Source organism: Taudactylus pleione, unplaced genomic scaffold (genome assembly GCF_031769625.1).
Source record: "Taudactylus pleione unplaced genomic scaffold, aTauple2 ptg000374l, whole genome shotgun sequence".
Taxonomy (NCBI): Eukaryota; Metazoa; Chordata; class Amphibia; order Anura; family Myobatrachidae; genus Taudactylus; species Taudactylus pleione.
The window spans coordinates 715096-732765 of NW_028284775.1; the positions used below are offsets into that span (position 1 = coordinate 715096).

A 17670-nucleotide genomic window follows, 5' to 3' on the forward strand; every position below is an offset into this window, starting at 1 on the left:
CATGGTACATAACCCTACAGACACCTTAGGCTTACCCAGGCGAGCCTTAACCATTATATTCATTATTATAGTTAAGCTTGGGTGGAGGCATTGAAATACTAAAAAATTACACCACTCGATGGGAGTATAAGAGTGGGTACATATATACGCCAAGATAATTAGTAACCTATGGTCCCTTTATAGAGGTAAAAGGGGGGGTTACATTTTAAACAGGACAAAATGATGAAAATGTAGTGCTTTAAATAATCATTTTATTGTTTTTGTCAGTATATCATTGTACGCTGGCTTGTTCTGTACAAATAACAAACAAATAAACTTACCATTCAATTTTCATCATTCATCCATATTTACTAACAATAATGAAACTGGGAATGAAATGATTGAAAATACACATATTTGAATACTCTGTAAAAGAGTGACAGAAAATAATCATACTGTAATCCATCGTCCATACACTGGAACATATAAGGTCCGGGCCAATAAAGTAACAGATCCTTAGATAAACCTTTAGAATATGAAACTGTTCATTTTTCATTCCATACTGTGTGAGAACATTTCTGTATGTAGCATGTAGGACATTATTTGTGTCACTTATAATTATTTTACCTCACAAATAACACTTAATAAAAATATATCACATATTTTGGTGATTGTCCTTCAGGTTGTGAAATGATCCAATCCAGTTGTCTTTTAAAATATGTCCCTAAGAATTGCATTCTTCACAGTGACAGGAAAGAATATAGCGGTATGTGGCCGTCAGCCGGATTCCGCCAGAGCAACGGAGCCTGATTGCCTTCAACTTAGATGTTTGTGGCCGGCAGCAATGACATGTGGAGCGAAATGGCTGCTTTAATACTGTGCTGAAGGATACAAGTGGGTCAGAGCGGGATGTTTGACTACAGCGCCCCTCACAGCGGGCTAGCAATACCATCTAAAGGGAAAAAGAAAGACAACAATTAGACTAGCCAAACTCAATACAAATACTTAATAAAAGTTAAGAAATGTTATTCTGTGCCTGACCGCATTGATTGTCTGTTTGCATTTTCCATTACAAGTATATCTATAAAAAAAATATTTAAAGAAAAAGTTTCAAAATCACTTAAAGATGTCCACCTTTGAATATTAAGAATTAATTAACAGTAGATCATAAACTTAAAAGAACCCCTATTAAAAATAGTGTGATATTAAATATTAAACAAAACACTGTACTTTTGATTGGTATCATTGCCACTTACAGCAATGTGTTGTTGTATAGCCGGGTACACACCGAGACGACCGGCAATCGTGACGATGTACAGGGTGACCCGTCTTCACCCTGGTCATTGCACGATTGCCGATACACGCTGCAGCGATTAATGAACAACGGAACAATCGCTCACTCAGTCTTTCATTAATATGCATGGCGCCGCATGTGATATCGTCAGGTTTGATGTGCAGCACATCAAACCTGACGACGTTGCATGTGACCGCAAGAGTGCGCATATAATGCATACACACTGCATGATTTCTCGTCATGATTTGGACTAATTGGAATGACATCACTCCAGTGTGTTCCTACTGTTCCCCGAAGACCCAGGGTGCTGAGAGGGGGCAGGCAGCAACAGAGTACCTAGGCCAGGCCTATCAGGGATGCACAAAGACTTTCCAATGCTGAAAACACCTTTAAGTCCTCTGTACCTGGGGTTCGCTATACTCCTTACGCAGTTTGTGTCCACAAATTCCAGTCTTGAATGTGTGACTTGAGGCTATACTATGAAAACTGGTTGCTTCCTCTAGCGCATGGTTTTTTGTTTTGTACTAAGTAAGAATATGGAATTGTGATTTATTTCCTGTCATACAGTTATACATTACACTTGGCATTTCCTCCTCAGCATACCTGTACCCTCAGTGGTGCCTTCTGATTTACTACAGAGAACTTGACCTGAGTTTGAAATAACATCTTTGGAGCAGTTCATAAAGCTGTGACCTGCGATATTTTATTTTGGTCTCTGGAATGGAATATGTAAATACTGACCAAATGCTCTGTATTACGTCTTTTGTTCTGCATGTAATTTTTAAAAAACATTTCATTGTAAATGGTGTAAAGGCTAATATTTATGGTACTTCTGACAAAGTAACATGATTGTACGATAATTCTATTGGCCATGTGATGTTGATACAGTAGCTGAGGTGCTCTGTCTGGTAGAATGGGTGGTAGAAAGTACCACACAATGTGCCAGGTTCACAGTTAGGAGCAAATAATAAAAAGGAGCAAAGAAATGTAGCACTTCGGGGGGGGGCAGATTTAAAATGTGCAGAGAGATTTATAGTTGGGAAGGGATGTGTCCTAGCTTAACCCCATTGCTGCGGAGGATGAGTGGGGCTCGTTCTCCGGATATACAGTAAGACTGCAGTGGACGAGCTCTAATCATCCTCCTCTGCGAGGGGCAAAAAAATGTCGGCGCTCGCACAGACATCACTTTTGAAAAAAAGAATAATGGGCAGGACAGACTAGATGATGTCTAGTGTGAACCGACATTGTGCGTGACGGGACCCGGCGGGGTGCTGGCATCAGCAAGTATGTATAAACTTGCCGTTGCCTGCAGCTATGGCCATGCATGGCCTCCGCTGACAATATTGCTTGTCGGACCTGCATGTATGCGGGCGATGTTGCTGACCACACATAGTCAGTGACATTGAGGGTACACTCTAGACAATGTGCCCGATATCTCGTCCGATCTGGTCAGATTGGACAAGATATCGTCTAGTGTGTACCGGGCATAAGAAATAAAGATTGAAAATGGTGGGAGGGAGGACTTCAAATCACTCTAACGTCCCAACTCCACCACCTAGAAGTTTGTTTCAAACAGTGTGTCCACATACAAGCTATTGTTTGGTGATCATACTGAGAATTAGACATTAACCCCTCCACTATAGAAAATCTTCCCCAACCTGGATACAAATAATTAAGGGGCAACCATTTTAGAAGGAAGGGTCCCCTCTTTCAAATGTTGAGGCCCTTTAGTACTCATTTCCTGGTGAACACCAGACATTGGCCAACGCTATGGGAAACATAAATTTTTTTGTATATGGAGAGTCCCCACATTCAAATTATATGGCCCACTAGTAGTTATTGGGCGCTGCTCAGACCCCTGCAGACATTATGAACTACTGCCTCACATTTCCCCAGGCTCATCTAGGACACATGCACAGCCTGCAGTGACAGTTACATAGAGGACAGTTAGTGACGGTTATAGGTGAGGCAGAGCTGGACAAGGAGGTGCTGGGTGACCTCTGCACATTAATGTGAGAGGGAAGAAGACAGCTACAGGACTTAGCAGTAGGATTACACACAGCCGCTGAAGGTAAGAAGTAAAAGATATCAGTGAACAGAAAAAGGAGGAATTTGAGGAAACCGCATATAGCAAAAAACAGATTGTCCTGCCAGTAACTTTGCATTCGGAGTCACTTACACTTACCGCAGGGAGCCGGCAGTTCTCATCATACCTGACTTTACCCAAGTTCAGAGGGAGAGTTGATTCACTAGTGATACTCAACTCTAGGTGAGAACGTTCCAATTATTACACCAGATTGCGGAATAAATATTGTTGCTAGATTGCATCTGAACCATACTTCCCTACTCTCCTGAAAGTTGCAGGAGGCTCTTGATTTCTCGGGTAGTCCCCCACACCCCGAAAGAATAAGCAAATCTCCTGTATCCCACCCACTTCCTAGTGAAGTGGGCAGGATGGGGAGATTATACGGGAAATTTGCGGGTCCCCAAGAAGGGAGCCGGGCTAAATTACACATAAAGCGTAATTTATAACAGCTACAGTCTGGCCTCCTAACCCGAAGCTAAGAGCAGCATCTCCTCTCCAGAGATATTTTGTAAAAAGTCGGTATGTATGATCTGAACTGTGTTGCATCTCTCTGTGTCTGGGGAATAATTCCCCCTCTGCTGGACCAGGAGACTTGCCCTCTCTTGCGGGGGGTTGCGAGCCTCCCAGCCATTGCGGGAGAGTCAGCAATTATGGTAAAATGACCAATGGTATTTTCTGAAAATACTAAGGGCTCTATTTATTAACATTTTACTAAAATAAAGTGTTTTCACACCCTTTTCACATTATTAAAGTTTCATATAAATTTACTAAAGGGCAATTGGATTAGAATTCATAAAATTCTACTCTAAACCCTAATTATCACATATTTTTAGTAAGCAGATCGCATTTCCCATAATTGTAATAGGAAATGTGATCTGGCCAGATTAACGAAAAATAAAATGTTATAAAATACCGGGGGAAGCATTGCGATAACGCCACCTGGACATGGCGTTATCCAGGGTTTTCCCTTGTTCCCACAACTACTGCTCTGCTCTAACAGGCAGAACATAGCCAGGCCCCAGTGATCAGCTGTGTGGTCTAAATAGACCACAAGCTGATCACTGAAAAAAAAAAAAAAGTTTAAAAAAACAAAAACACACTTTCCTGCATCGAGGGACTGGTGATCGGTGCTCTGGTCAGCTGATCTCCCAGCTCCTGCACTGTGACCCTGGGCAGCTGCTACATAGAACAGGGGCGGGGGGTCACAGTGCAGGATGGGAGACTAGCTGACTGGAGCCCCAGAGGGGGTGGGTTCACGGAGGAGGGGGGTCGCAGTGGGGGGAGGTGTGGTAGCCAGCAGCGGGACACAGTCTGCCTGTATTTTTCCAAAAAAATACAGGGAGGAGTGTGCAGACAGAATTTGCAGGGCCAGAGCTTTATCGCAAGCTCTGTCCCTGCAAGGGATTTTCGATAAATCCCTGTGATATTTCCTAAATTCGAAATGTGAATTTAGTCGGAAATATATCCGTACAACTGCATTTTAAATGAAGACTGTAGTAAATAGAGCCCAAAGTCTTCTGATAGAAAACAAGGTATAATTTGTCTTGGTATCACATAAAAAAATCAGTGAGTGATGTTAGAATGTGACAAGCACAAATGTGAACTAATTACCTCAGCACAAGGGTGAGAAAACCCTCAGCAGGGAAGGGGGTAATTCTTATTTCAATGTTACAACAAAGCTGCCCAGTATTTGTCACTACATGCAAAAGTAGACTATTTTTCCTGCATGCAAGAAAACAATGTTTTTGCACCCCTTGCATTGCAAAATGGTTTGTTCCAGGAGTAAATTGCTCTTTGGCCCTCATTCAGAGCCGTACGCTCTGAGCAGAGCGCACGCTCTGAATGAGGGCCGCCCTCCATGAAAATGGAGCGTCCTCCTGGACGCTCATATAGCTGTGGGTCACCACCCACAGGCTATACGAGCGTGCAGTTTGATGGCCGCGATGGTCGTGACCATCGCGACCATCGAAACTGCGAGCCGGAGCCTGCGGTTGAGGTTTTCAACCGCAAGCTCCGGAGTGATTTTGGCTCTATCAGAGCCAAAATCACTCCCACTGACATCACTAGTGATGTCAGTGGGCCGGCTTCTGACGGGAGGCACGCCCCCGGTACGCCTACCAAAGGGGGCGTGCTGTCAATCAACATCGACAGCACGCCCCCTTTGATCAGACACAACGAGCGAAGGACTTTCCTTCGCTCGTCGCGTCTGGCGCATGCGCACGACGGAGCTCCCTCCGTCGTGCGCATGCTCAGTGCAGAACATCGACCCACTTGCGAGCGGACAGCCGCTCGCGAGTGGGTCTGAATCAGGCCCTTTGTTTGCTCCTATGAATCAGGTCAAATATATACATGAACTCACAGTAAAGTGTCTAATTAAACTGAAAACCAAACATTTGTTTTCCAGACCATAACTTTACAATACAAAGAAGTAATCTGAGTAATCAGCATATTGAGAGGACACAGGCCCTGATTCAGAGCCGGTCGCTCTGACAGAGCGCTCGCTCTGAATCAGGGACGGTCTTTTTCTTTTTTTAGAACGGCCTCCTAGCCGCTTGCATAGCTGTGGGTGACCACCCACAGCTATAGCGAGCGGCCAGGAAGATGGTTGCGATGGTCAAGACCATCGTGACCATCGAGCTTGCGACGAGACCCTTAAATGCACACATACATGGGAAAAAAGAGGAGGATGGGCTGCACAACCTAATTACAACATTATCAAAGGTGCTACCGTGCTGAGGGCCTGATTCAGAGCCGGACGCTCTTACAGAGCGCTCGCTCTGAATCAGGGCCGGCCTTCTGTTTTTTTAGAGCGGCCTCCTGGCCACTCGCATAGCTGTGGGTAACCACCCACAGCTATAGCGAACGACCAGGAAGATGGTCGCGATGGTCAAGACCATCGCGACCATCGGGCTTGCGACAAGACCCTTGTGGTAGGGTATCGTTGTCGCAAGCCCCAGAGAGCTTTCGGCTCAAACAGAGCCGAAAGCTCTCCCACTGACATCACTTGTGATGTCAGTGGGGCCGGCCACAGATGGTAGGCGTTCCCATGGGAACGCCTCCGTCTGGGCAGCCACCCCCCCCCGGCCCGCCCACCAAAGGGGGCGTGCTGTCACTCAACATCGACAGCATGCCCCCCTTGGTGTGAGACCCGGAGCGATGGCTTGCCCGTCGCTATCCGGGTCTCGTGCATGCGCACGACGTTGCTGGCTCCGTCGTGCGCATGCGCTCTGGGCCACCATCGACCCGGTTGTGAGCGCTCAGCGCTTGCGACCGGGTCTGAATCAGGCCCAGAGTTCCCTTGCAATACACAAATCTGTAATGAAATTGCATTTTGTTCTTTTTCCTACAAATGTTGAACATCCTTTGCTGAGTCACTGAACAGCACAAAACAATTAGAGATTACCAGGATTCCATTGTGAATGCTGCTGCCAGTATAGGAACTTATGGCCTGATTCAGAGCCGGACGCTCTGACCAGAGCGCTCGCTCTGAATCAGGGCCCTCCTCCCTCAACATGGAGCTGCCTCATGGACGCTCGCATAGCTGTGGGTTACCACCCACAGCTATAGCGAGCGTCCATGATGATGGTCGCGATGGTCAAGACCATCGTGACCATCGGGCTTGCGACGAGACCCTGCGATAGGGTCTCGGTGACCGCAAGCCCTGGAGTGATTTTGGCTCTATCAGAGCCAAAATCACTCCTACTGACATCACTAGTGATGTCAGTGGGGCAGGACTCAGACGGTAGGCGTTCCCATGGGCAGCCACGCCCCCGGCACGCCCACCAAAGGGGGCGTGCTGTCACTCACCATCGACAGCACGCCCCCTTTGGTGCGAGACCCATAACGACGGCTTGGCCATTGTTATTTGGGTCTCGCGCATGCGCACGACGGAGCTCCCTCCGTCGTGAGCATGCGCAATTCGGCACCATCGACCCGCTTGCGAGCGTCCTGCGCTCGCAAGCGAGTCTGAATGACCCCCTTAGGACATACTTGCCTTCCCTCCCGATTTGGTCGGGAGCCTCCTGAAAATCAAGTGCCGCTCCTGGCTCCCCCGGAAAGGCAGGCAAGCCTCCCGGGGACAGGAATGAAGAAAACTGTGCAGACATTGGACCTGATTCAGAGATGTATACAATGGCGCTTTTGTGCAGAATGAGCAATTTTTTTGCTATTGCGCATGCATCAAAGTTGCACTGCGCATATGCTGCGATTGTTTTGCAATTCCAATGCACAGAGAACCCATTCACAAAGTGAGTGACAGGTAGTCGTCATTTATAGGAGGTAACGGGGAGGTGGTTAGAAAAACGCAGATGTATCTGACCATTTAAACACTGTTTCATGGGCGTGCATAAATTAGTCATTGCGATCTCCTACGCAGCATGAGAGCTCTCTGTGTGTCAAGAGAGCTGCTGTATTTGAGACAGGTCAGACCTGCCGCTGGTCGATGTGCCTCATTGTTACAGATATTTACACTGGTACGCAACATCGGGCGCAGAGGAGAAACCAGCAGTGGGCCTCCCTATGTTTGGGTAAGCTTTGCAACGGTTATCATATTGTAACAGCTGTGTCCATACGAAATCGCAGCTGTGATCGCATTAGTGGCCATCTCTGAATCAGGCTCATTGTCTGTCTGGTGTAGATTTATATAGAGAATTAAATAGACAAAAAATTATGCCAAAGAGTTATAGTCAAAGACACATATCAGACACATCTGATGGCTATTTAATGCAAACACTATTCTAGTGACCCATACAATACACAGAGCATTCTAGTGACCTATACAGAATACAGAGCAGTGGCAAACGCAGGATTTTGAAAGGGGGGTTTCCAAATAATTGGTTACAGACCCAATGACAAAAACGTCTAACCAGAATAAGCCTGCAACATACACCTACCATCGATATCGACCATGTTAACCTGTTTACTATAGGGGCCAGCGATCAACAGTAGTGGGGGGGTTACTGCATGTGCTGGATGCTCGATCCAGCACATGCAGAATGGTCAGACAACGATCTTCTGATCGTTGTCTGAGACAAGCAACGATACCCCCAGCATTAATACTGCACAATCAAAATAACCCCTCTCCCTTAGCTTGCACACTACACAATACTGACATAGATACATATAAACACACACATTGACAGAGACAGATACACACACACCGCAGCGCTCAACTAAAAAACATGAATGCAGAGTCAAAATACATACAGCAGTGATAATATTTATTAGATTATGCATCCTAGTGACTGAAATGTAATCCAGAGAGCAGGGGCGTAACTATACCTACAGGGGCCCCATAGCAAAAATTTTTATAGGCCCCCCCCTCAGCCCGCGGCCCTCAAACTCATCCCGCTCTTGCCCCCCCCCCTGGTCTGAGGCCCCCCCCGCCAGTGGCGTAACTTCATCCCAGGTGCCCGGAGGCAAGATAAATGTTGGTGCCCCCCCAAACTAAAATGTACCACCCCCAGCACCTATGCCAGCCCCAGCTGCCGCCGTCCCCCTTATGCAGTTCCTTTTATTTAATGTAGTGCTCCCCAGTAATGGTCCCCCTATGCAGTACATCCAGTAGTGAGGCCCCGGTAGTTGCCCCCAGTAGTGAGGCCCCTTGTAGTTGCCCCCCAGTAGTGAGTCCCCTGTAGTTGCCCCCAGTAGTGAGGCCCCTGTAGTTGCCCCCAGTAGTGAGGCCCCTGTAGTTGCCCCAGTAGTGAGCAACCTTGTAGTTGCCCCCAGTAGTGAGGCCCCTGTAGTTACCCCCAGTAGTGAGGCCCCTGTAGTTACCCCCAGTAGTGAGCACCCTGTAGTTGCCCCCAGTAGTGAGGCCCCTGTAGTTACCCTCAGTAGTGAGGCCCCTGTAGTTACCCCCAGTAGTGAGGCCCCTGTAGTTATCCCCAGTAGTAGGCCCCTGTAGTTGCCCCCAGTAGTGAGGCCCCTGTAGTTGCCCCCAGTAGTAGGTCCCTGTAGTTGCCCCCAGTAGTGAGCCCCTGTAGTTACCCCCAGTAGTGAGGCCCCTGTAGTTACCCCCAGTAGTAGGCCCCTGTAGTTGCCCCCAGTAGTGAGGCCCCTGTAGTTGCCCCCAGTAGTGAGCCCCTGTAGTTGCCCCCAGTAGTAGGCCCCTGTAGTTGCCCCCAGTAGTAGGCCCCTGTAGTTGCCCCCAGTAGTGAGGCCCCTGTAGTTACCCCCAGTAGTGAGGCCCCTGTAGTTACCCCCAGTAGTGAGGCCCCTGTAGTTACCCCCAGTAGAAGGCCCCTGTAGTTGCCCCAGTAGTGAGCCCCTGTAGTTGCCCCCAGTAGTGAGGCCCCTGTAGTTACCCCCAGTAGTAGGCCCCTGTAGTTGCCCCCAGTAGTGAGCCCCTGTAGTTGCCCCCAGTAGTAGGTCCCTGTAGTTGCCCCCAGTAGTGATGGCCCCCACCGAGCGCGCACACACACAAAACAAAACAAACAAACAACTTACCTTATCCCCGCTCCAGTGCTGCTGCCGTCCATCCCCGGCGTCCGCTCCTCGGCACTATGGGAGTGACGTCATTACGTCACTCCCATAGTGCACTGCGGGACCAGGAAGACGGAGGGAGCTCCGTCCTCCGGCTACCGCCAGGAGGATAGGAGCCGGGCGCCCGCTGGTAACACACTCAGCGGGCGCCCGGCAAATGGAGGGTGCAGGGGTGCGACCGCACCCCTTGCACCCTCCGTAGTTACGCCAATGGAGGTGGAGCGCCGATCAGCGGCGCTCCTTCTCCATGCAGCTCCCGGAGCAGGTAAGTGCAGTAGAGGGGTTTGAGGAGGGTGCGGAGGGAAGGGCAGCGGACAGCGGCCTGGCACCGTAGGTGCAGGGGGAAGGCCGGGCCCCGGGTTGGTCCGGGCCCCATAGCAGCCGCACCCCCTGCACTCACGGTAGTTACGCCACTGCCAGAGAGTATTCTAGTGACTGATATACAATACAGAAATTATTCTAGTGCACCTACTGTATATACAATGTATGTTACTACTTCATACTCTATGGAGCATCCTACTGACGTATATGGAATACAGAGAGCAATATAGTATCCAATACAGGGCTCGAAGTGAGCCGGTATACAGCGGTATGCTATACCGCTATTTCAGCCAGTGTTCCAACGGCGCTGGGAGCTAAAGAGCAGCTGCAGCATAATGTGGAGATGTGTCCCGCTGGGGACACCTCTCCAAGCAGCTCTGGCCTGATCTAGCATGGAGGTGAGGATGATTCCCGGCACCATGACAGATGCAGCCACAGTATTACAAACCCGGCGCCGGTCGTGAACCAATCACGGAGCGGCGCCCGAATCAAAAATTATCTGCTGTGGTCATTTTAATTTGGTGCTGGCCATTGGCCAATCATGGCTTGCGGACCGGCATCCAATCAGAAGCAGCCACGGGGCTGCATCTGATTGGCTGCTGTTCCGTGCCGTGATTGGTTCAAAGCCAGCACCAAGTCTATAGCCTGGAAGGAGGATGCAGATCTGCCAGCGGAGCTCCATCGCCTGCTGGAGAAGGGGAGGAGAAGCTGCACTAGACTGTCAGCGCTGACTCCGGACTTGGACAGGTACAGGGGGTCAGAGAGGGGAGTATTTAGGGGTTTATTTATCAAGCAGTGAAAAACTTAGTGAAGCTGACCAGTGGAGAATTTGCCCATGGCAACCAATCAACTTTGAAGTAACATTTATTAAGTACAGTCTATAAAATAATAGGTAGGAGTTGATTGGTTGCCATGGGCAAATTCTCCACTGGTCCACTTCACTAAGTTTTTCACCGCTTGATAAATAAACCCCTTAGTGTGATATGCAGGGGATGGGGGGAGGGGGCTGTATTCATGGCTGTAAGGAGTGTTCCATGGCTGTATGGAACACTCCTGTGCAGGCTCCTCCCTGGCCAAGAAAGCAGAGTGCAGGCTAAACGCAGTAACTCAGTGGCCATGTGCTCTGCCCACACTCAGCCAGGGCTGACTCTCTATGCAGCATGAAGAGAAGCAGGGTGATGGACCAGGACCTGCCCACATGTCTGGGCTCCTTCATACATTAATATTCTACTACCAGAGCAGCCTGAGGTCAGGTAAGTATCACCCGTGCCTGGCTCCTCACGGGGGGAGGAGAACTGCAGTGATTAGAGGCTTCATGAGTACAAACTCCTTTCTCCTGTTATGCCTATGCAGAACAATTCATCTTTGTTTATCATGATCTCTTGCTGCAGTAGAAGAATAGCAGCTGTGGGGATCTTCAGATTTATACAGTATATGTGTGTACATGTCTCAGCAAGTCACTGAGTGTAACAGACTGTAAGCTCTTTGGCCCAGCACAGTACAGATCCCTCCCCCCTTTGTACTATGAATGTCAATGTCCTATCTCTGTGTAAGTGGATCACAGCTGTGTTGTGTGATGGTTTAACAAGTCCCTCCTACACTTTGACTAAATTGCAGCTCCCTCAGGCTAGGTAGTGTGGGGTGCAGGATGTGGGAGTGGGGAGTAGGTAATGTTGGGTGCAGGGTGTGAGAGAGGGAAGCATGTAGTGTGGGGTGCAGGGTGTGAGAGAGAGAAGCATGTAGTGTGGGGTGCTGGGTGTGAGAGAGGGAAGCATGTAGTGTGGGGTGCAGGGTGTGAGAGAGGGAAGCATGTAGTGTGGGGTGCAGGGTGTGAGAGGGAAGCATGTAGTGTGGGGTGCAGGATGTGAGAGGGAAGCATGTAGTGTGGGGTGCAGGATGTGAGAGGGAAGCATGTAGTGTGGGGTGCAGGATGTTAGAGAGGGAAGTATATAGTGTGGGGTGCAGGATGTTAGAGAGGGAAGCATGTAGTGTGGGGTGCAGGATGTTAGAGAGGGAAGTATATAGTGTGGGGTGCAGGATGTGAGAGGGAAGCATGTAGTGTGGGGTGCAGGATGTTAGAGAGGGAAGTATATAGTGTGGGGTGCAGGATGTGAGAGAGAAGCATGTAGTGTGGGGTGCAGGATGTGAGAGAGGGAAGCACGTAGTGTGGGGTGCAGGATGTGAGAGGGAAGCACGTAGTGTGGGGTGCAGGATGTGAGAGGGAAGCATGTAGTGTGGGGTGCAGGGTGTGAGAGAGGGAAGCATGTAGTGTGGGGTGCAGGGTGTGAGAGAGGGAAGCATGTAGTGTGGGGTGCAGGGTGTGAGAGAGGGAAGCATGTAGTGTGGGGTGCAGGATGTGAGAGAGGGAAGCATGTAGTGTGGGGTGCAGGATGTGAGAGGGAAGCACGTAGTGTGGGGTGCAGGATGTGAGAGGGAAGCATGTAGTGTGGGGTGCAGGGTGTGAGAGAGGGAAGCATGTAGTGTGGGGTGCAGGGTGTGAGAGAGGGAAGCATGTAGTGTGGGGTGCAGGGTGTGAGAGGGAAGCATGTAGTGTGGGGTGCAGGGTGTGAGAGAGGGAAGCATGTAGTGTGGGGTGCAGGGTGTGAGAGAGGGAAGCATGTAGTGTGGAGTGCAGGATGTGAGAGAGGGAAGCATGTAGTGTGGGGTGCAGGATGTGAGAGAGGGAAGCATGTAGTGTGGGGTGCAGGATGTGAGAGGGAAGCATGTAGTGTGGGGTGCAGGATGTGAGAGAGGGAAGCATGTAGTGTGGGGTGCAGGATGTGAGAGAGGGAAGCATGTAGTGTGGGGTGCAGAATGTGAGAGGGAAGCATGTAGTGTGGGGTGCAGGATGTGAGAGAGGGAAGCATGTAGTGTGGGGTGCAGGATGTGAGAGGGAAGCATGTAGTGTGGGGTGCAGGATGTGAGAGAGGGAAGCATGTAGTGTGGGGTGCAGGGTGTGAGAGAGGGAAGCATGTAGTGTGGAGTGCAGGATGTTAGAGAGGGAAGTATGTAGTGTGGGGTGCAGGATGTGAGAGAGGGAAGCATGTAGTGTGGGGTGCAGGATGTGAGAGGGAAGCATGTAGTGTGGGGTGCAGGATGTGAGAGGGAAGCATGTAGTGTGGGGTGCAGGATGTGAGAGAGGGAAGCATGTAGTGTGGGGTGCAGGATGTGAGAGGGAAGCATGTAGTGTGGGGTGCAGGATGTGAGAGAGGGAAGCATGTAGTGTGGGGTGCAGGATGTGAGAGGGAAGCATGTAGTGTGGGGTGCAGGATGTGAGAGAGGGAAGCATGTAGTGTGGGGTGCAGGATGTGAGAGGGAAGCATGTAGTGTGGGGTGCAGAATGTGAGAGGGAAGCATGTAGTGTGGGGTGCAGGATGTTAGAGAGGGAAGTATATAGTGTGGGGTGCAGGATGTTAGAGAGGGAAGCATGTAGTGTGGGGTGCAGGATGTTAGAGAGGGAAGTATATAGTGTGGGGTGCAGGATGTTAGAGAGGGAAGCATGTAGTGTGGGGTACAGGATGTTAGAGAGGGAAGTATATAGTGCGGGGTGCAGGATGTGAGAGGGAAGCATGTAGTGTGGGGTGCAGGATGTGAGAGGGAAGCATGTAGTGTGGGGTGCAGGATGTGAGAGGGAAGCATGTAGTGTGAGGTGCAGGATGTTAGAGAGGGAAGCATGTAGTGTGAGGTGCAGGATGTTAGAGAGGGAAGTATATAGTGTGGGGTGCAGGATGTTAGATAGGGAAGCAATTAGTGTGGGGTGCAGGATGTGGAAGAGGGGAGTAGGTAGTGTGGGGTGCAGGAGCGGGGAGTAGGTAGTGTGGGGTACAGGGTGTGGAAGCAAGGAAGTAGGCAGTGTGAGATGCAGGGGGTGGGAGAGGGTAGTACACAGTGAGAGGTGCAGGGTTTGAGATGGAAGCAGAGGCTGAATCTTATTATCAAAATCCCCAAAGCTTGTGGAGGGGGGGTTCAATTAAAATTTCCATACCCCACTTCAAGCACTGATCCAATATACTAGCGGTTCCCAAACTGGGTGCCAAGACACCCTGGGGTGGCATCATGCACTCTCAGGGATGCCATTATTGTTCCAGTCCCAAATCAAATAATTTATTTTCTGCTCTTGTGATAGCAAAACAAGTCCTGGAGGGCTGCTGATCATAAGCAACATGGATAAATAGAAGCGCAACCATGTCCAAATATTACAGAAGGAAAACCTAGCTTGTTTCTACTCACACTTCTATGGGATGTGAGCAAAAACAAGTAAAGATTTTCTACCGGATGACCCACATTGTGTTAGTGTCCGAAGCTCCAATAGAACCTCACCTCACCTCACTGCTATATGATTCCCCCACATGGCCCAGGGGTGCCGTGAAAAAAATGCTGAGACCCTAAGGGCACCCTGAACTGAAAAAGCTTGGAAACCACTGCAATATACAATTCATTAAGCTTTATACTGACCAATATAATATATACAATGCAGACAACATGGCAGTGACTTATGGACCATTCTAGGAACCTATATAAAATACAGAGCATTCAAGTAATTTCTATAACACACAAAATTCCTTAAATACCAATATACAATAGTGTACATTCTCATAACATTTATACAATACAGAGAAATACAGGATCTCTAAACAATACAAAAATCCCTATACAATACAGAGATAATTATATACATATAGGGTCAATTTTGCCAAACGTACGACTATAAACTCTGACTCCTGTAAGATTTGCCAGGAATTGCCTTGTTCTGTTATCACCATTTTAGGAAGATGAACAGAAAAAAATCAATGAAATAAAACTTTAATCTGTGAATAAAACATTTTTTCACTGGTCAATGTTCTTTTTCCATTTTAAAACATTTTAATCTATTAAATTTATTTTTAGCTAAATGGAACCATGCTTGCCGACATTTTGGCTGTCCCCAAAAGGAGGGAGGAGGCAGCCTGGTCGGCTTGGGGGGGGGGGTCGCAGCATAGGGGGCGTGGCTGGGGATATTAACCAGCAGTAGGGACGGAGCAGGGGCGTGGCCACGCGATCACATCATTTTGGCCCCACCTCCGCTACACAATGCCGAGATTATAATTGGAAATGTGTTTTTTTTTTATGCGACTAACTTTTAATAAACCCATGGGCAATTTCAATAAAGCTCTGTTATTGCAAGATATTACCACTATTACATTTTGTTGAACTCCCAAATTTTTCATATAATAACACTTTGCCATTTCATTTGAGTCTAAGAATATTTACTTAAGCATTAGGCAAAATGAGGATACCTTGTCGCCAAAGCTTAACAGAAAAATGTAAGTTTAAACAAGGAAATTCACAGCTTGATTTATCAAAAAACGCAGTTACAAAAATCATAGCTTTTCAATCTATAATTCAGAAAAATAAATGATGGGAATAAGAAAGGAACCACCTGGTGTCTACTATTCAATGTTCTTGTGCACATACAGATTACTGTACAAAGCAAGTTCAATTCTGAACGTTTTTTTATAGTGAAACCCTCTTTGCTTTTATTAATGCTAGATATTACTATTGACTCTGCTGAAAAACAATTATGTTGAAACTATATAGTTTTTTCATATTTAGATAATGTATTTTATATTTTTATGCGGAAGCTTCATCAATGGAAAAAAATGTTCAAGGAAATTGTGTTCTATGACAAATTAGGGTATGTCACATGGAAAAGAGTGTACCACCTATATCATTCACATTAACAGTGGAAACAAAGATAAGAGGATCAAATGAATGGAACAATCATAATTTATTTATTTCATACAGTATGTGGCAATTTTTTTTTTATATAAGCATAATCATGAGATATCTATCCACTCAGCACTGAGGGCCTGATTCAGAGACAGACGCTCTGAAAGAGCGCTCGCTCTGAAGCAGGGCGTTTTTTTTTTGTGCGGGATGATGGTCGCGATGGTCGAGACCATCGCGACCATTGGGGCTTGCGACGAGATCCTTGTGGTAGGGTCTCGTGGCCGCAAGCCCCAGAGAGCTTCTGGCTCTAATAGAGCCAGAAGCTCTCCCACTGACATCACTGGTGATGTCAGTGGGGTCGCCCACCAAAGGCAGGCTTTCGCATGGGAATGCCTCAGTTTGTGAAGCCACCCCCCCTGCCACGCCTATAAAACGGGACGAGCTGTCGATCAACATCGACAGCCGCCCCTTTTGTAGTGAGCCACAGAGCGATATAATTTCTCTCTCGCTCCAGGGCTTACGCATGTGCAGTGCGGCCGCTGTGCATGCGCAGACCACACCATCGACTCGCGAGCGCTCAAGCGCTTGCGAGCGAGTCTGAATCAGGCCCTGAGTTCATTATCAGGAACGGACATTATATGGTCTATATATATATAAATATATATTTATATTACACACACTCATAGATCATGGAGTAGGCGACGGCACTCCAAAGTAGACGCATATAGCACAAAAGGGTCCAAAGACCTTGTATCTACTGTACTTCAACATTTCAGACTTTATTTTCTTTCGTCTCCAGAATCTAATTAATATTGGCCCTGTATTATGGTCTCAGAAACCTTCAATAAGTAAGTTTTAAAAGTTAAAGTGTGTAAAATTATTTATATGTAAAATTATATGTAACACGGAGACAATATTAACACTAGATTCTGGAGGCATTGATATGAGAAAAAAATGTGGAAAACACATTGGATCAAAATTAAGTGACCTGAAAGCCACTATAAAAGTGAGTTAATTATGAAAACCATGTGGAGTCCTTTTATTGATGAATTCTGCCACTTATTGTAAATGTTATAGTAACTGGATCTTATTTATATTATGTTTTGTATTAATTATAGATATACTTTTTCATAATTATATTACAAGATTGTATGTTTACTGTCTATGAAACATTATTGATTTATTTATACATCCCTCAGGGCCGAAACTAGGATTTTTGTCACCAGGGGCAAGACAGTAATTTGGCACCCCCCACGTAATTCCCCCTGCAGTAGTGCCCATATTGTAATGCCCCCATAGTAATGCCCATATGTTAATACCCCCATAGTAATGCCCCTGTAGTGCCCACCATACAGTAATGCCCCTGTAGTGCCCATGCTCCCATATTAATGCCCCTGTAGTGCCCATGCTTTCATAGTAATGCCCCTGTAGTGCCCATGCTCTCATAGTAATGCCCCTGTATTGCCCATGCCCCCATAGTAATATCCCTGTAGTGCCCTTACAGTAATGCCCCTGTAGTGCTCATGCCCCCACAGTAATGCCCCTGTAGTGCCCATGCCCCAATAGTAATGCCCCTGTAGTGCTCATGCCCCATTAGTAATGCCCCTTATTGCCTATGCCCCCATAGTAATGCCCCTGTGGTAATGCCCCTGCCCCCATAATACTGCCCCTGTAGTGCAGCTTATTAAAAAAAAAAATACTTACCTTGAACCCCGCTCCTGCATCCAGCGTCGCGTCCAGTCCGCCGGCTGGTCCTTGGAACTATGGGGGAGATGTCATGACGTCTCTCCCATAGTGC

General features: G+C 47.7%; 1 protein-coding gene across 3 annotated transcripts in view; it reads right to left on the reverse strand.

Annotated features, from left to right (window-relative positions):
* Positions 1-239: 239 nt before the first annotated feature.
* The window catches only part of NDP (norrin cystine knot growth factor NDP), a 148985-nt gene continuing 131554 nt past the window's right edge, over positions 240-17670 (reverse strand). For all 3 annotated transcript variants that reach the window (XM_088444914.1, XM_088444913.1, XM_088444915.1), the window contains exon 4: positions 240-931. In XM_088444914.1, coding sequence (XP_088301040.1) covers positions 704-931 — 228 coding nt within the window. In that variant the 3' untranslated portion in view covers positions 240-703. The remainder of the gene's footprint in view (positions 932-17670) is intronic.